This window comes from Physcomitrium patens, chromosome 4, assembly GCF_059467195.1.
Source record: "Physcomitrium patens ecotype Gransden chromosome 4, ASM5946719v1, whole genome shotgun sequence".
NCBI classification, from domain to species: Eukaryota; Viridiplantae; Streptophyta; class Bryopsida; order Funariales; family Funariaceae; genus Physcomitrium; species Physcomitrium patens.
This window is the reverse complement of record NC_143413.1, coordinates 4,799,868-4,818,930: the sequence shown is the minus strand read 5'-3', so window position 1 is coordinate 4,818,930 and position 19,063 is coordinate 4,799,868. Positions and strand designations below refer to the sequence as shown.

Genomic DNA, 19,063 nt, shown 5'->3' with positions numbered 1-19,063 from the left:
AATTTTTTATCAACAAAATAATAATAATAATAATAATATAAAATAAAAACTAAAAATGCTTTTACATAATACTGTATGAATAACTAAAACATCTTCCATCCTTTTATATTCAGACAAGTTGTCGTGCCTTGCTGGCACAAGGATCGTCTACCACGTCAGCCCTAATGGGCAATAACCGCCAGTAAAGCGAGAACTCGATGTCAGGAAACCAGTCGCAATTCGGAGAATTGTGTGCTTGTTGGGCAATTCGGTGGATTTTTGCTTCGCCAGCAAATCGGGGTTGCGTTGTGGAGGAATTGCGGTGTGGGTTTCGCCTGCGATTCGGCACCGAGAACTGGGTTTTGATGGTTTACCGCGTCTTACAGGAGTCTTGCTGCGAACTTCCTCTTGTACACCAAATTTGAGGCGAGAAATTCCTTCTTCAATTGGCTTGAATCTCCCCGCACACGCTCTCAATTTTGCTTCGATCATTCATCAGTCTCGTTTTGCCTCGATCGACCCGCCCGAAGAGGGCCTCCATTGTTGAGGTGTCAATTGCTTCCCTCCGTTTGCTCTGACATTGTGCGATTTCCTTGTTGACTTCAGTTTTCTGATTCTGTGTCACTTTAGCGTAACACTTTTGCATACCTAGCTTACCTTTTTGTAGAAGAGCTTGAAGCGTGAGCAACGTTTGTGTTTTGCTATAGATTCTATGTTTTGAATTATTTTGGGTTACGCCAGAATCGTGAGTTCCAGTTTTAAAAGAAATTGATTTCTAGAATCCGCGTTTCCAGTTTTATTATTCTGTTCTGTAATTGGATCCTTACATTCAAGCGCTGCTGAGAGTTGAATTCTCACATTGACGAGGTGTAAGTGGTGGGTTCTGCAGTCCCTTTTAAGTGAGGGTTTTTGTGTGGGAAGAGTAGGGGAGGCAAGAGTGCAAAGATGGCGAGGTTGTCAGGAATGCAGAAACAAGTACTCAGCCTATACCGATCATTCCTGCGTGCAGCACGAATCAAACCCCCAGAGTCCCGCAAAGACATCGAATCTTTCGTGGGGGCCGAGTTCCGGAAGTATGCCCAGATGGACAAGAAGGAGTTTCAAAGCATAGAATTTCTTCTGAGGCGGGGCAACAAGCAGCTAGAAATGCTGAAGAGCCCAGGTGTAAGCGGCTTCTCCTACGTCGCCCCTAAGTAAACATCAAACCATCTCAACTAAGCCATAGTTCTCAAGCTTATGCCAGTAACTTCTAGAGAATTCGTTGAAATTTTGAGTGATAGGAACCTATTCTATGTACATTCTGTTTTTTCCTATTGCACTCATGGATTGCCACGATCATTCACATCACAGAGGAATGCAGGCGTTGCGTTGTGATGCGGAGAGTGCTGCCTGGTTCTCATGTGTGGAAGCAGGATATTGCAACTGGCTTCAGTTGTGTTTCTTCCCACCCAGCATGAATTCATGCTTCGTTTACACCCTGGATCAATGCATTGGAAATTCGTTTCATTTGGTTATTTCCAATGCATTGATCCAGGGTGTAAGCGAAAATTAAAGTTGGGACAACTTCTGATGATTAGCACATGAAATTCGTGTACTATTTCATGAAATCTTTGCTCGCCATGGTCTGTCGTTTGGTTTCGTAAAGCTTCAGTGATACTGAACATGGTTTGAATGATTAAATGCCTAGTTTTAGCCATTTCCCGCGTTTAAGTCGACTAGGAAGTTCATTATAATATTTTTATGGTCGTCTTTGTTAGCTTTTCAAATCAAAATCTTCGAACACTTCCATTTGACCTAAAATGTTGATCTATTGAAAATTATTTTAGTGTGCTCCAACTAGTCCAATTGAGTAACCAGAAAAAAGGTTCTTTATGTGTTGTAACACTAACAACATATCTTTCTTTTCTCGTTCAAAGTTCCTTGAAACTTACAATTATTTCCACAAAACTAAAATATGGATTCGCAAGATTTTCCCACCGTTATTTCCTCTGATTTTTTAATGGATATGTTTCGATTTGCTAGTCCACAAGTGTATCTCAGACCACACAGAACACAAACCAACTCGGTTTGAATACAAGATCAGCAGCCATTTTCAACCACGGCCACACTGTCCATTCCATCGCTTGCGGCACTTCATCAGTTGCCAATGAAAGAATTTTAGGAAGTCACATTCAAGTCCAGGTTTCGAAACAAGCATATCAATACAGAAGAATCGATTTGAGCGAGAGATGGGATCACAGTTTCCACATCCTCGCTAGGTACACGAACCTCGACAAACTGACAGGCATTCCTATCTAGAAGGTTGTTTGACTGAGGCAAATAAGGAAGGTTCGGAATGCGGAAGCTACATGCGCAGTGAAAAAGTTTCTAGACAATCGAATTCATCTTAACACTTCCCAAGTTTACCACTATCCGTAGAAGAAAGTACACTAACTGGACGGAAAAGATTACAAAAATAATAAGAAGAAGAAAACCCGTGTCTAAGCAGGAATCTAAGGATCTGCACTTCGTAGATCCAAATGCGAAGGAAGTTCGTAAGGGCCGCTAGGGGTCAAAGGCCAGATAAGATCGACACTTACGGTGGGCATGAGGTTCTAATGCACAACAACCGCCATCACCAAGTACAAATTATCCTGATAAGAGATACGACGCACCCAATGGAAAGAAATATGTATATATATATATATATATACTATGAAGTTCCCAGCATCATTCTCTCTCGGCCAAAATCTTGCTCTACATGATTCGTGGCCAAAGCTGCAGGGGAACGTGGACCCAAGGAACACATTGCTGATTCACAGACCCTGGAATATTGACACCAAGACGGGTAAAACGATACCAAAGGCATATTCTGCGCGACTGAACTAAGAATCTACACTGCATATGGTCACCGCACTCACTGTAAACTATGATTTCTACACTGCATCGTATGAAGCACAGGTACCCACATTCTGTTTCCGAATCTTTGGACTTGTGATTTCATTGTCAGGGAAACAGATTGAAGGGCACTTCATGCTTCCTAGACGTGAAAATAAGCAGTTCTGAGATGGTGATGATGATGATAATGATCCTAATACACAAATTTTGCTTGATGTGTGTTTAAACAATTTATCAATCAATCAAACGCTATAGCAATTGTTTCTATAGCTTGTTGAAATGACTGGCGTATGTAGTGAAATGAATACCAAAATATTTTCGTAAAACAACCAATTTTTTTTGATTATGACGAGTAAAATAATTGGGTTGCTTAGTTTTGGTGTTTACAGGCACTTTGAATGCAGCACAGTCAACATACGTAAATCCATTCACTCACATTGTTGAGGTGTGTCCATGGAGTTGAGCTTGAATGGCTTGCATGCATCTTCTGCCACTTCACTCTTTAATTCACGTGTGTTGTGTTGGCAAATATAAAGCACCAAATTTGAATGATAATGGAATGATTTATTGTTTTTTAAGTGCATTATTGTGAAAGAGTATCACTCAGTTCAATTTTATTGAGCATAAATCTAGTAGAAGTCAAAATTGTGTTATTAACAAAATCAATGAAGTTCATATTTTTCAATATTTTAAACAGTTTTATTTGAGCTAAATAGAATTTGCATTAAATATCTAAACTTTATGTTCTATACACTTCAAATTTTAGGCATTGCTACTTTATGTTATATATCTATATATATATATATATATATATAACATTGATGTGAATATGGAAAAGATTGTATTAACTTACTATAAAAAATAGAAAATAAACTTTGCAAATGATTACAAATAATATAACAATAGTTTGAAATAAGACATGTGCATTGATGATTACTTTAAAACATTGTTATAACAATATTTATTTTGAAAGAACTAGATAAATGATAAGCCATATAGTGTAGTTCCCAATACTTTTCTCTTGTTGTTACAAGCATTGTAATAAAAATCTGTGTGTAAACATACAAATTCATTAAAATAAATAAATAAATAAAAATAATTGATTTTTATTGATAAATAATTTTGCTTTGGCACTAGAGGCTAGATCAAAATGTTGCATAAACTTATCATAATCCAATTAAATCAAATCAAATTTCATGTGCATACCAATCTTGTCAATCCATAGCAGGAATCAAAGACACAAACTAAATACCAATTGTAAATTGAAAATCTGTATAAAAGAATATACGCCCTCAGAAGCTGAACAGCAGCTTAACAGAAAATAGACGCATGTCTTGAAATGTTTATTGAAGTCAAGAAGCAGCAGCTTAACATTATGGGAAGCATATTGCAGTAACAAGACGTGATGCCTACATGTACATAAACTTGAAGCTCAACAGAGGCCGTCACAGAGGACCCAATTATTGGTCTAAGACTCGAGTAACTGCGAATTGTGTCGACATACTAAAACAACTAGCACTCGAATTTCTAGCAAACTACTAAACATGCTGCTGGTTAAAATAATCTGGCTTTTGGAAACCTGATATGAGCATGGAAAGTTTACTAGAAACAAGAGAGCAAGGATGAACTTGTTGGCACAGCCAAAAGGAAAAATTATAGCTAATCCACTTCGTACCAGTGGAAAACTTGTGACAAAGTATTCCCAGACATTTTATAAATGGGCTTGCTTTCGTGCCGCATTTAATAATTACAGCATGAGTTAACCAACTGCCTCGAGTTTCAATTAATTGGAACCATCTACAGTTTCATAATGAAACTACGACTCATCTAACTTAAACTTCAATGCTAAATGATCACTCATCCATACCTCAACACCACCATTACATAATACGCACCCTACTCACAACTTTGAAAATAAAACTGGTGGACTAGAGGTGAGAGAAAGATCAATAAAAATAGCCTCTCAACGTTGTTCTACAATTTACCTTCACCTCTGAAAGAGTCGAGCTATCAGAGCGGTGTATAAGCATTAAGAATGTGTCAAACCATCTTCCAAGTGGGAAGATTTGGAAGGTTGGCAGTTACCGTGAAGTTTGAACACCAGTGAAGCTGAAGAAAGATGTCGATTGACTAGAGCATACCTTCAACCCAAAGTCACAGGAATAATTTTGTAATCTCAAATTTACATGCTGTTGACAGTGCGATGCTCAAATTTGATGGGAGTAAACATAGCGGAATATTGTACTGAAGAATTGTCGAGAAGATATCCATTGACTTCTCCAGCATGCCCATCAACCTGTGCAAACATGACGCTTCTCAGTGTCTGACCCAAAACTTAGCCAGGGTCATTCTCTTCAAACCAGTGGATTATGCTTCACTAGCGCAAATAAAATTAGCTTCAAATTCAATACTCATAAAACAGAAAAAAACCGACAATATATTATGCTGACCGTAAAATCTTTCTAACCATTATCAGAATAGTATGTCACTCTGTCTTTATTCATTCAAGTAAGTGAAATGGGCGTAAGTGTAAGGACTGCATATCTCAAAACTAAGCATACACAGTTTCCGCATACCTCCTCGTCGTCGTACTCTTCGCGCTTGCGCCCTAGGAGAGCGGTCGGTAAATCATCATCCATGTTCTTTGCAAAACGCCCTCGAACTCGAGGTCGACTATCTGCCAATGTTTTGCGACAGGCATACTGAAACAATATTGCGAAAAAAACAGTCAAAAACGATTAGAGCTCGGCACCCACTGAAATAATCACCTTCTCATGCAGTTGCTCTACTGAGAATCAGATAACGCAAGATTAATCTTCTTTCTTCATCACTGATCACTACAACCTAGTGGAAAGTGTTTAGAAATAAACATATCTAGTCCAACTTAAACCTGGAACACACGATCCCATTTCCGAAAAGAGGAACATACAACAGAAAGGCGCAGCAATCGATGGGCAAGAAAGGGATAGCAATGCCACCTTTATTTTCTTGTTGAAGTTACGTTGGCTGCGTTTCTGCTGATACCTGTGTATCCTTATTTTACGTTCCTCCATGCTATATTTTCCCACCCTGTAATTGCTATCCTCAAAACTTGGAGATCCACCTCCGCTCAATCCACCTTGCATACCATTCAATGTCTGCACACGCACCAATATAATATCATTAAGAAGGTAAGCATATAAACACCACGTGAACAACTACAAATATGGCCATAGCATCAAAAATTGCCACCCAGGAATGGTACTCGCGAAGCAACTACACTCAGTATAAATACAACCATATATTCTTACTTAATTAGTTCATGAGGACGTAGTCAGCCAAACTGCAAGTTCTACTATCAAACCAGCTAGAAATGCACATTACCGAAAGCTTTACCTGGATATCCCCAGCACTGTAGACACGACGCATCATGGGACGCATGCCAACACTCTGAAACTCCGCGATACTGGGCTGCAGGCGAGCCCCTGGACTTGGCAATTCCCCAGAACGGTCCATCTGGGAATGACGAGAAGCTGACCCATTTCCTGATGGAGATGGTGCAGAATTCATATGCCGGAGCTGGCCTAAAGCATGACTGCTGAAACTTCGCTGCATGCTCGGTCGAGTCATTTGAGGCAGAGGCTGCAACCCGTCCCCGTCTCCGTCAACCTGTACTCGAGAAAAACCTCTCTATAAAGTGAAAAATATTATGCCACCCCTATGAATTATAGATCACAGAAAAATTGCACAAAAGGCACCTAAAAATACAAGCCACAACACCATCAACAAGGCTCCTGAGTTTCACGACTTCTAACATAAGCAAGCACTCGCGAAATACCTGATCATCGACGAAGCTGGCAGTATCAAGCCCCTTGTCCTGCTGCATCACACCTCGCTGATTCATGCTGTAATACTGTTTCTCTTGGGACGTTTTAATCCCAGCTTCACCTCCAACAAGCCGCTCAACCTGATCCTTCCCGTCAGATGAGTTTGGAGATAACACAGGTGACGAGCTCTGATGACCATTTCTCTCTGCAGCAGGTAATAGCATGTCCTGACTTCCAAACCTTGACGGCATACTTGCAACTGGCTGCAATGTCACCACTTGGGTAACGGGCGTGGCTTGTGGAGACGACAAAAACTGCTTCATCTCAGCATTAACAGACATTGCTCTTGCAGACGAGTAAGACATCCCTGGTGGATACCCCATGCTTGACGTGGTCTTCGCATCGAAAGAAGACGGGCCATAGGAAGGGGCCATCTGCCCAACCGTCAATCCGTTGAGCTTCTCGGAGGCCATCACGGACGGAGATATTAACCCAGACTGGCTTATCGAGGGACTTGACGGAGACCCCATCCCGGTTACCCCATTTCCCTGCAGATAAAGACTAGAGATGCCATATCCCATGCCCATGCTCTCCAGGTCCAATGTCGGCTTGCTAAAATTGTAGTTGTTATGTAAAGTTCCATTAGAATAAGTCGCTCCATTTGCTGTAGCTTCTTGCGGGACAATCAAATTCGATTCACACTTCGCCTCTATCTCATCTACAAACGAGTCTCCGTTCAGACTTGCGGGCTTAAAAATGTCGCGGGTTTCGAATGAGCTCAAACTGGACCCTGTAATGCTGTTAAACGTGCCATCCTGAAGATAAACAAGGTGTTAAAAAGAGTGATCAGCCGCGCACAAATTTATCTACGTCTAAGAAAAAAGAATAGAGGATCTTTCATGCCTCAGAGTGTTCTATCTCAAAAACAACTCACTCTATGACCGCCTCTACTAGACCCAGGTAGAACTTCAGGCTTCATAAACTAGAACGACCTTTGAATGTCGAGTAACCCCAAGAATTTGATTCTTTGCGTTGGTCATACATGCGAAGAATTATCACTCCTACTGCACCTACAGATTCCGGAGAGAAACCACACTCTTCACGGCATGGCTGCCACAACTAAGCTTAGTCAGAATTCCCCTCTGGCTTTCTCACCGCAACTGTCCAGTAACTACCCAAAGCATAAGTTAACAAAGTCGGCATGCACACCGAGCTCTAGCCGAACAACTCTCAACTGCAGTCAAATCAGTAAGAGCTCACTCATTCTAGATTCACGAGAGGAAAAGGTCGCAGCGTCGAGCTAAGCGCAGGGAGAGACCCACTCAACTTCTCAATCACCCGCGAATACCAAGATGCAATGGCTAATCAACCACCAGACCGCGGTGTAAAAATTCAGGTTGCGCTCAACTGAGAGCTGCCGAAAGGAAGAACAACAGAGATCCGTTCGTTTTCACTAGAATATGTCTACAAGAAGAGCAAACAAGTAGGGCAAACTAAACTCGGCATCTCGACCTCCACTTGATCGCTTATTCATTTTAATACGATTTGCCTGCTGCGTTACGCTGGAAGCTCTACTAACATGGCACCGAAACCATGCATCCACAAACGAGTCCTCGATTTCCTCATTAGAGCAGCTACTGAGACAATTATGAACCTCTATCACAGCTGTCACCACATAGTGCAGCGGACCGGAAGTAGAATGTGTGACGAAAGATAGAACTCACATCAAGTCCACTAGCTTCGCCAAATGACCCAAAGTCAAGCTCATCGGCATTGTCAAGCAGCACATCTGGGAAAAACAGCGCTTCCGTTTCCGTCCTATTGAGATACAGGTCTTCTTCTCCAGACATTTAGAGAGACGAGGATGATGATCTTCGACGAGCAAGCCCGCGAAACCAACCCCACGCCCCCGGTGGACCCAAACCAACTGATCCTCTCCCGAGTGTCTCCCCACCACTTCACCGCCCTCCCAACACTCCCATCAGCCTAACCTGTTGTCCCCGCTCATGGTTGCCGACTCTATCTTTCTCTCACGCCACAAAAGCACTTACCCTCACAATCCCACGACAATCCCACTTCTCCTCCTCCTCCTCCTACAAATCATCAACAAGATCTTCAAATCGAACTGCCAAAAAAAAAAAAAAAAAAAAAAAAAAACGCGCTTGTGTCCAAACCTGGACCCAAAAATTCCAACCTCAGTTACACAAATCACAAAAAACCAACACCGCCCCAACTCACAAAATCTCCCCAAGGATTCTCCTCACACCAAAATCACACACAATTTCTGTTTCCCCTTCCACTTCCTGCCGAATTGCTAGAGATTCCTCCCCCTCTCTTCTCATACAAACGCCTCTTTCTTCTTTCTTTCTTCTTCTTCTTCTTCGTCTACTTCAGATTCTTTGCTTTCTTCCTCTAACCGCCCCGCACGAGAAAAGGGCTGTAAATGGCTCACTAGAAAGCACAGAAAAAAGGGATATCATGAGGCAGAGAGGATCAGCAGACGAATACGGAGAAAATCGTCGACAATAGTGGAATGGTAAGTACAATCGAGCACAAGGGCCAGCAATGACAGCAGAGTCAGAAGAAAACATCCGCAACAAGACGACGACGACGAAGTGCCCCCCGTAAAGCCTGAGATCCTACCCTCCCTCCGTGTCTTCCTAGGTATCAATAGCTCTACTCCGGTTATATTTAGGTATAAACTATATACCCCTCCTGTTCCCGTTCCCGTGCGGTGGTTCCCATGATTGGTTGGCAGATGCAAGGGACCAGTGAAAATCAGCAAGAGTGCACTCACTCACTCCTTCACTCCGTCTATGTCTTTCCCCTTTTTCCCATTATGGCATCACTTCATTAAACCCCCCTACCCCCACTTCAGTGCCCAGGGAGAACTTTGAACATGTCCCCATATCCTTTATTTACTCGCTTTTCCTGTATTCATAATTAATTAATTACCCAGTTCAAACTACATTGACCTTGAGCTTGCTTCTGAATTTCCGGAAATGGAAAAGTATGTCTTGTCCGAATCCATTAACCCAAATGTCAATCCCGTACCCCAACTGTTATGGGAATTTACTCTCTCTCTCTTGGGTTTGCATTGAGAGAGAATGAATGAATGGATGGATGGATGAAATTTCCATCTGCATGGGGGAAACGAACTTTGATGATGACGATCGTATATTTATTCATCCATGTTTGGTTGGTTGGTTGGTTGGTTCGTTCGAAGCGACATCCCGGCGAGTGGTGGTCACGTCTTCTTTCTTTCTTTCCTTTGGGTGCGTGAAATTGAGGCTGCAATGAGCTCTGGCACGGATTCGCACTGCAGCAGCAGGGCCTAGAATCAGCAGTCAATCTGAGTCGCGCATGAACATGGAAGAAAGGCGATGAAGAAAGGCCCGAAAAGAGAGACGGAATTGAGGGCTTTTTTTTATTTTTGTTTTGGAGCCAAGTGTGCAATAACTCGGTGTGTGCCCGGGGAGGGAGGGAGTAGAGTAGAGTAGAGTACTACTGCTTTTTATTCTCCCTCCCCCTCCCCCTCCCCCTCTGACACCCCCGCGCCTGTCTTGTTGCAGAGACACTTGCTCGCAAGATGACGAATCCGGAGGAGCCTCGTAGGGTAGAGTAGCTAGCCCTAGGGCCCAGAGACGGAAGCTCCCCTCGACACTGATCTCACTCCTGCTTGGTTTTTCACCACCTCCTTGACTGCACACAGCAGCATCCGTGAGCACATCGTCGGCTCCACCTCCTGACCGCAGCTTTCTCCTGCCGCCGGCTCGCGAACGTCACCGATCACCATCAACGTCTCAAGTGAGGCCAGGCAAAGAATCAATTCCACAGATTCTAGCTACTCGCCATTTGCTTACATTTAAAAAGGGGGTGACGAAGCAAAGAAGTAAAAAAGCCAGAAAGGAATAAAGAAAAAAGGGACCCAAAAGGACAAAAACAAATAAAATAAACACGAGAGAAAAGGAGAGAGAGGGCAGGACCGGCACTTATGGTGCGGTACACCACTCATGATTTTCTTCAACTCCAGGAAGGAGGCATAAAAAATGAAAATAAAATAAAAGAATCTGGTTGCAACATCGACGCAACTCCGGGTCGCAGTCCTGGAAGACGCGCCGGCAAGGGAACGCACTACTCCCACTCGCAAGTGGACTCTCGCGCGGCTCCTCCTCCTGGTCGCACTCTTATTCTTTCACTCGCACAGTCCTACACATTCCACATGGCATAGTCCCTCCACTGTCTCTCTGTCTGTGTCTAGTTCAATAAAATCCGCTCCAGTTGCGCACCGGCATCATCTCCGGAATCGTCTCCGACGCCCCAATTGCAGGCTTGGCTTGGCATGGGCATGGCTACTTGCGTCGCGGTCCCATGGATGGCTCTGCCTGCATCAATGGCGTTATTTAGATAGTTTAGTTCCTTCATGAAACAAAGAGCCGCGCCTCCCAATGGAATGAATGAATGAATTCACTACTCTCACCAACACTCTCTCTCTCTCTTTTACTTGGTTTCTTTTTGCTTGCTTTATTGCTATTTTTTCCTTTACTGAATAAAATTCTTCTGGAATGTATGAATGTGTGAAGTCTCCACTCACAGTAATACCTCATTCTAGTGCCACATCTTTTAATATTACTTGAGGGGAGATGGATGCTTTACCCCTCCTCCTCCTCCATGTGGGCTGAATACTACCACTACAACTGTAGAAAGAGATGAGAGAACTGTATGAAAACACAAATCTACACGCCATTTCATGCACCATGTTAAAATATATAAAATATAAATAAAAAATAAAATCTGCGTGCCTATTAATAGTTGTATGTTGTTATCTTGTAATTCTACTACTTTGGAGAATAAGTTTTTTCTGACTTTGACCTTGATTGTTAGATCCTGCTGTTAAACAAATACACTGTCGTTGATGGTTGCTTCGGGTTCTTTGCTCCATGTTGGCGTCTCAGTCTCAAATGAAAACTTATTTTTATTGATTATTTATTTACCTTTTTTCTTTTTTTCTTTTTTTGGTGAAAGTATGTTGTATTTTTTGAATGTATTTATAAACATGGTAAATTTATTATTTTTTTAATAAAAATATTATAATTAGATATCTAGTTTTTAGAATATTAAAAGAAATTAAATTTTTGAATAAATTTCATCAATTTTAATAGATTCATCAAACAAATTATCATCTAAACTCTATTGTTACAGAGGTGCCTTTAAAAAAGAGTATAATTGTTCAAATGTCAAGTACAACTTTTTAGAATCAACTTTGGTATAGAAATATTCAATTAGATGATTGAAATTTTATTATATTATTAAATATTGATAGTGATGGATATATATATATAAGGCCCAAACTTAAATCAAATTTTTAGAATAAGTTTATCAACACAAAAAAAATATATTTATATGTCTTGGTTGAATAGACACATCTATCAAGTAAATAGAGTTTAATGATGACATTCATTAATAAAATTTTATTATTAAATTGTTAGTATATATGGAATATTTATGATTCTTCTAAAATTCTTTTTCATATATTCAAAAATTCTTATAGATTTATAAAAGTTTTCACAACCTTTTAAATACTTATAAAACTTTTAACATGATTCTAAAACTTTCGATAGTCTTTTAGAAGTTTTTATGGCCTCCAATAGTTTTATAAGTCTTTAGAGAAGATTCCTTAAACTTCTAAAATATATCCAATATTTTAAAACATACTATACAAGTTTCTATAAGATATATGAAGACACATTAAATAAAGAGTCCAATCATGATTCATAAAATACTTAGATTGTTTTAGAATTTGTATGAACAAAATTGATGCAAATCATGATTTTTCTCAATTTTGTCAACACAAATTCTAAAACAATCTAAGTATTTTAATGTTTTAAGTCTTGTGTGTAATCTTGTTGCTAATCTAGTATCATATTCTTTTTGTACATTTTGATCTTTTTTCTTCTTCTACTTGCATTCCAAATACTAAAATCATAATACTTAATAAGAATTATATATATATATATATATATATATAGACATACACACACTTATGAATAAAAATAATTAAAAATGGTATTCTTTATCCCTCGATGAAAAATATGGGGAAAAAAAGATATTACCTCTAACAATCAATTTTTTTTCTATTTACTAAATTTTAAAATTTTGAACGTGTACCTAAATCCAAGCTTTGAACGTTGTGCCCTCAAGTAAAACCATACAAATGTGTTGTAACCAAAGGCCATACACCTTTCACTATTCACAAGAATGAGAACCTCGTCATCATCAGAAAACCCATGTCCAGACCTCGTCGAGAACTGTGCCGGTTAAGGTTCGAACACACAACTTCGGAACGGTAAAAACGTGACAGAATTAAAAATGATTATCATATTCTGTGCTATCTCTCGCAACGCTGCAATAGAGTATAGAAACAGACTGTAGTGACATGATTTTAATCTGTTGATGGGGACGTGTACGTGGGTTCCATGATGGGAGGCCCATTTCGTGCTTCGACTATGACCGCATGGATTAGGAACAAGCTGCCGTATCGGTGAAGGTGGGGAACCCCAAGAGCTCATGCATTCGTCGTCCAGATTCACAGCCCCGCGGTCGAAGTATTCTCTACTCGAAACTAGCTCCTTGTGGAATTCAGCTCTTGTAATTAGGTGATTTTTATTCATTTACGGCTTTCGGTACAGGAACCCAATTGTTGTAGCCGTATGAATCTCGGATGTAATTTTTGCTATGCAGTGTGAAGTAAGCGGGATTTTCAACAAGAGAAGATCGTAGTTGGGAACTGTGCAGCTTGTTGAACTGTTCGTACCCAATGGCTTGCTCTCAAGTCATGGCAACGAACCCATCGAACACTCTTCAACAACCCACCCCCGACACTTGCATATCCCTATCACTTCCTAGTGTCCCAACCCACCTCTACCCGCGGTCTCCATGCTGCATGCTGATGCTGCTCCACACCCACATCGGATGCGCCAGTTCTGGAATTTTCCGCAGAAAGTTATCTTCAAGCTGGGTACTCCAAGGATGTTCTTTACGAGCAACATGGTTTGATTGTTCTCTCCGTGAATCCTCCTGAAGAAACTACACGTTTTCATTGTGATCATTTTGTCCCCCACACTTGTCACAAATATCAAGGTAAGCCTTTGGTTGGAACTTGTGCAGGAATATTATACGCAGCAAAAGTCATGGAATGAGTCTAGTTTCGTGATAGTAAATGAGTCTGCGAAACTGAACTTGTGTTTTTGTTTTTGTTTTTTGTTTTTGTTTTTTGTTCTTTTTTTTACTGTGAAGACAACTGATGGGAGCTTAGAACGATTCCATGAGCTCACCAGGTACACTAGCAGCCCTCACAATGAGCAAGTTGTGTGCGTGGAGCATTGTGGTGCTGTAATTCTCCATGCCAACAACATCGCACAGTTGCACGAAATCTCCCTCAAACATCAGAAGCAAGGGCAGCGATTCACGTCGCGACGAACGCCGCGTCTGGATTTAGCATTCAGACTTGCTGACTTGTGGGGTGCGGTTATGGCTGCCCCACGGTAGTCAATGCTTTCCACGGTTAAGGATATTCTCATATTAATATTTATATCCTTTTTTTTATGTGGTAGTTTTAATTTTGGAGGAAAAAAAAGTTACATCTTGTGGTGGTGATTCAAGGTTCTATATTTTGTTTTTATTTTTGAAGAGAATTTTACAAAAAAACATGGCTTCATTCATAAATTGTAATAGGGCATGTCCTTTTATAGTAGACCATAAAGAAAGAAGAAGCAGAATTATTTGAAAACTAATTGTGGACCTACATTAAGTAGCTTTTTTATGTAAAAAGTGTGTACTTAAATATTCAGAACGTTGTCAGAGAGTACAAATTGTCAAGTTGCAATGCCTAGGATGCTTTAGAAATTTTATTAAAATCTTCCATATTATACAAAATGTGTTACTTAAAATGTGTGAATGTGAAATATATATGACTCTCTTTACAAAGATTGCAATATTGGGTTAGACAAGCTTTTGGTGAATCTTTTCCTTTTTAAAATGTGATTAGAATTTTTGTTAATAATAGAATTAAGCAAAAGTGAATGGACTTGTTAAGATTTCACCGTAAAAAAGACTTTGTTAGATGACATTATGATGAATAAAAAATAAATTATTTTGATTGACTCAATTCAAGATATAAAATGCTTACTTTAAGCAAGAAAGAACAAGAAAAATCACAAAAAGTAATATATAATAAAAAAAGGTAGAAAAGTGTGGCACACAAGACAATGCAAAATCCTAAATAGATAAGGTAAAAATTAATTATTATCATTATCATTATTATTATCAAAAGTTTTGAAGAAGTATGAAAAAAAAAAAAAAATATGTGAAAAAAAACTAATAGCATTGAGATAGGTTTTGAACTTGATAATTTTAGATAATGTTTAGAAGAGTGTTGGCTTAAATAATGTAATCTTGAATGTTTATTGAAGTTTAGATTTGTATTTGTATTTTTTTTGTATATATATATATATATACTAAATTAATTTATCATGTAAAATTTATATATATATATATATCTTAAATTAATTTATCATGTAAAATTTATATATATATATATATATATATATATTTAAAATAAAATAATCAACAATATTTTAAGACAAAATTTTATTTAAAATGTATGCATTCTCTTTCATTCATATTCCAAAGATTCTTTTATTGGTTATTGAACACATTCATTGCAAAAAAAAAATAACTATGAAAAATGTATATATCTAAATAATTATTTGTGTTATATTATATAATTTCATAATAATTTAACTTCTTTAGGATTCATTTGATATTTTAAAAAAAACTAAAATAAAACTAAAATAAAATATTATACAATTATTTATGTTATTTCAAATAAATTAAAAAATAAATATAATTTTTTAAAGTAATAAATAAATAAATAACTAAAATTGGAATCATATTTTATTAATTTAATAATTTAAAAATTTAAAAATCAAAGTATAGTTCACATGCAATGTCCATATACTTAAAAACATATTTTTTGATTGAAGAAGGTTCTTGGATTGTAAGCAATGTTTAATTCACAAAACAAGTGAAAGCCTTAATTTTTTTATTTTAAGAAGAAAAATGCTACTAAGTATAAATAATAAAAATAATTATGTTCTTGCTCTATATTATGAAAAGATTCAATTGCTACTTAAAACAAAAACTATATCTTTGTGTCAGGAACATACTTAGTTATTTCAATAATTATCTATATAATTATATAGAAATAGGTAAAAGTAGATTAATTTCATAATATCTTTTAGAATAGCTTTACAGAAGCTTCATAGACACGGTTTCGACTTTAAACATGCTTGAAGTTGATTAGTAGGTTAGAAACTTAATCAACAAGTTGATTGCATAGTAGTATCTTACAGAACAAGTTAATTATGTGGTGTATATGTAGAAAACTTGCCTTGCAAGTTAAGATATATGTCTTGCAAAGTCAACATGTATTAGAGGTCCTATAGAACATTGCCACGTAGCTTCTAATTAGACAATATATATAGAAGCAAGAGTAAAACCTTCTTCATTCTTGTCAAAGCCTTTCTAGGCCTTGGACTTATTTCAAGACTTTCTAGTCTTCTTGTCTTTAAAAAGAGCCATTTTAATTCAATATACTATCTTTTTTTTATTGATTTTTAGTCTTTTTGAGTAACATAAGAGTGTATTGAAGATTTGTTTCTTTAAGATTCATGTCTTTACTATTTTAATAACAATGCTAATTTATTATTCTTGTCTTGTTTTAGAAGTGAGTAGATTACCTTACTTCTATTTTTGTATTTTGAAGGTTGTAAATTATCTACCTTTCAAAAAATTGTTTAGTTTTTTAATACTAGTTTTTTCTTTAAAGAGAGAAAACTATCCCTTTTTGTAGAAATTTTCATTCAATATTAGAAGTTGTAGATTACTTTCCCATAATTTGATTTGTGGATTTGTTAAATAGTTCAATATAGATGGAAAAACCATAGATGCTACACTTGCTAGAAGTAAGAATAGATTTGTAACTATTGCAAATATTTCTGAACTTGTCAATACTCTCAGAGAATAAATTTTACACATCACCAATACCAACCACAAAAATACTAATTCTATTCTTATGAAAGAAGTTGAGAATCTACATCAAAAAGTTGTGTAGTTGAAAGAAGCTAGTAGATCGACCTCACAACCAAATTTAAAAAGTTTTTCTTCTATACATATGATGGAAATATCAACTTCTAATATTGAATGAAAATTTGATGGAACAAGATTAAAATTTTTAGGATTTTTGTAATAAGTCAAGTTCTATCTAAAGTTGCATTCCTTCCAATATCTTGATGGCTTTATTCAAGTTGGATTCAAAGGTGTATTTCTATAATAAAGTATTTTTAAAAAATATTCACCATTTATAAAAAAAAAGATTCGTGACTCTTTTATGATTTAAATTCATTCTTAGAAGTATTTATGGCTACATTTGGAGGTAATGATCAAGACAAAATAATAGAGATTAAATTCTTATCTTAACAATAAAAATCTCGATTAGTTATCATATATGCTCATAAATTCTAAAACCTTACTTGCAACGTTGTCAAGATATAAAATGGCTAATAGGTGAAAAGATGAAGAAAATATCATATTTTTGAAGATCTTATATTAAATATATTATAACAAATTTTCTTGGAAAAATAGGTAATAATGAGAAGATAGAAAATTTAAAGGTGCTTATGCTGCCTATTTGCAAAATAGGCTTCTATTCACTTTGTAGGACCACAAATAGAGCAAAATAAGGTAGATTAGAAAAATAAACAATGTAAGCATCTTTGGAAAGAAGTTAAGAGTAGTTTGTGGCAAAAATTACCTTAGAAATTCAAGAATTGATACCTAGAGAGGACCCACGGTCGAAATCAGACCCCGAGGCACAAAACCAAGCCTCCACAATGATTTTGGGGTATTTTTGAAGATCATAGACTAGAATCTAGGAGTTGACTTGATGGAGTTTCTTTGAACATTAATTTGGAGTGATTTAAGTATGTATTGACTTTGTAAGAGCTTTGCAAAATTGGAATTTGTTTTGGATGACTTTGGATTTGCAAAATAAAATGGGTGATAATTTTTGGAGAATTTTGTAAGTTTGACCGTAGATCTACAGATGAAAATTTTTGAGTTTCTGGGTGTAGTTGTACTTGATGTGTGTTGTGAATTTGGATTTGATAGAATGGTTAGATTGAAAATGATTAAGGTTTTTGTGGATTATGGTCTTAGAATTTAGGGTTTTAAAGACCAATGAGATTTTCTTAGATATCTGTCAATCTGCCAATTAGATTGAAGCAAATTTTTTCACAAAGGTAGTCAGATTGATTTCTAATAAGTATGTAAATTTTGGAAGCAAAGTAATAGTTCAATTAAGAATAATTGGTTCAAGGAAATTGGTATCAATATCAAAGAAGGAAGTCAGCCGATACATAAGTACATTTTTGAGGTTATCATCTATTTGATAATTTTTATCATTTTTAATTTAGTTTTTGTACTTGTTTTAAACTTAATTATTAAGAAGTGTACAAAATTTGAGTTAAAATAAATGGTTCATTCATTAATTATTGAGATTTAAACCTGTTGTAGGAATTACTTGGAATTGATTAGGGTTAGGATTTATTAGGATTTTTTAGGGTTTGTTTAGGATTTGATTAGGATTTGATCAAGATTTGTCTAGGTTTTGGTTAGGACTTATTTACGGTTTGTCTAGGATTTAACTAGGATTTAATTAGGATTTTGTTAGGATTTTATTAGAGTTTGTTTAGAATTTGATTACGATTTGATTACGATTTGGTTAAGATTTGTTTAAGGTTTGATTAGAGTTTGACTAAGGATTGATTAGGATTTTTTTAAGATTTGATTAAGATTTGTTTAATATTTGATTAGGATTTGACTAAGATTTGTTTATGATTTGATTAGGGTTTATTTAGGAATTGACTAGGATTTCACAAGGATTTGATCAATATTTGATTAAGGTTTGATTAAGATTTGACTAAATTTTGACTGGAATTTAATTAAGGTTTTTATTTTAATATTTTATTAAGATTTCTATTTTAGTATTTTTTTTTGAATTTCTATGTTATTCCTTTATGATTTCTTTAAAAGATCTTTGAGAATTCTTTGTGTTTATTATATAATTACTTTGAAATTTTAATTGAATTTGATTGATGTTTGATTATATTTGCTAATCTTTAATTATTATTTATTTAAGAATCTATTAGAGTTGTTAGTACTTGTTGTTGCAATTTTCTTTTTATCTTCCACAACTAGATGCTTGGTGCATTCTCAAGCCAAACACCACGTAATATGACAATGTGGACTAAAATGACAAAGTCCTTATCAATCAATTTTGA

At 36.9% G+C, this 19,063-nt stretch overlaps 2 protein-coding genes and 1 long non-coding RNA gene across 5 annotated transcripts; 2 read left to right on the top strand and 1 right to left on the bottom strand.

The window, feature by feature from the left end:
* Nucleotides 1-269: 269 nt before the first annotated feature.
* LOC112281053 (succinate dehydrogenase assembly factor 1, mitochondrial) lies at nucleotides 270-1,815 on the top strand. Of its 3 annotated transcripts, none has more exons than XM_073533266.2 (3): nucleotides 270-405; nucleotides 869-1,172; nucleotides 1,330-1,815. In XM_073533266.2, the coding sequence occupies exons 2-3, from the start codon at nucleotides 925-927 to the stop codon at nucleotides 1,529-1,531; spliced, it is 450 nt and encodes a 149-aa protein (XP_073389367.1). In that variant the 5' UTR covers nucleotides 270-405; nucleotides 869-924; the 3' UTR covers nucleotides 1,532-1,815. The 3 variants fall into 3 exon arrangements, with proteins under 3 accessions (XP_073389367.1, XP_024372981.1, XP_024372980.1); XM_024517213.3 differs by having other exon boundaries at nucleotides 386-527; nucleotides 1,340-1,815; XM_024517212.3 differs by having other exon boundaries at nucleotides 386-527.
* Nucleotides 1,816-4,167: 2,352 nt separating this feature from the next.
* LOC112281635 (uncharacterized) lies at nucleotides 4,168-8,755 on the bottom strand. The gene is made up of 6 exons (XM_024518383.3): nucleotides 8,387-8,755; nucleotides 6,674-7,477; nucleotides 6,232-6,504; nucleotides 5,835-5,993; nucleotides 5,433-5,558; nucleotides 4,168-5,152 (listed from the first exon to the last, which is right to left on the bottom strand). The coding sequence occupies exons 1-6, from the start codon at nucleotides 8,510-8,512 to the stop codon at nucleotides 5,039-5,041; spliced, it is 1,602 nt and encodes a 533-aa protein (XP_024374151.1). The 5' UTR covers nucleotides 8,513-8,755; the 3' UTR covers nucleotides 4,168-5,038.
* A 4,262-nt stretch (nucleotides 8,756-13,017) lies between these two features.
* Nucleotides 13,018-14,818, top strand: LOC112281739 (uncharacterized). Its single transcript, XR_016502773.1, has 2 exons — nucleotides 13,018-13,802; nucleotides 14,000-14,818. It is a non-coding gene; the product is annotated as an uncharacterized LOC112281739 (long non-coding RNA).
* Nucleotides 14,819-19,063: the final 4,245 nt, after the last annotated feature.

What these genes read in the sequence shown, in the direction of transcription:
- LOC112281053 (XM_073533266.2), top strand. Translation starts at nt 925, where the DNA reads ATGGCGAGGTTGTCAGGAATGCAGAAACAAGTACTCAGCCTATACCGA. An exon ending in TTCTCCTACGTCGCCCCTAA is followed by an intron (nt 1,173 to 1,329) that starts GTAAACATCAAA and finishes TTCACATCACAG; the next exon opens with AGGAATGCAGGCGTTGCGTT.
- LOC112281635 (XM_024518383.3), bottom strand. Translation starts at nt 8,512, where the DNA reads ATGTCTGGAGAAGAAGACCTGTATCTCAATAGGACGGAAACGGAAGCG. An exon ending in CCAGCTTCGTCGATGATCAG is followed by an intron (nt 6,505 to 6,673) that starts GTATTTCGCGAG and finishes TCTCGAGTACAG; the next exon opens with GTTGACGGAGACGGGGACGG. An exon ending in ACTTCAACAAGAAAATAAAG is followed by an intron (nt 5,559 to 5,834) that starts GTGGCATTGCTA and finishes ATATTGTTTCAG; the next exon opens with TATGCCTGTCGCAAAACATT.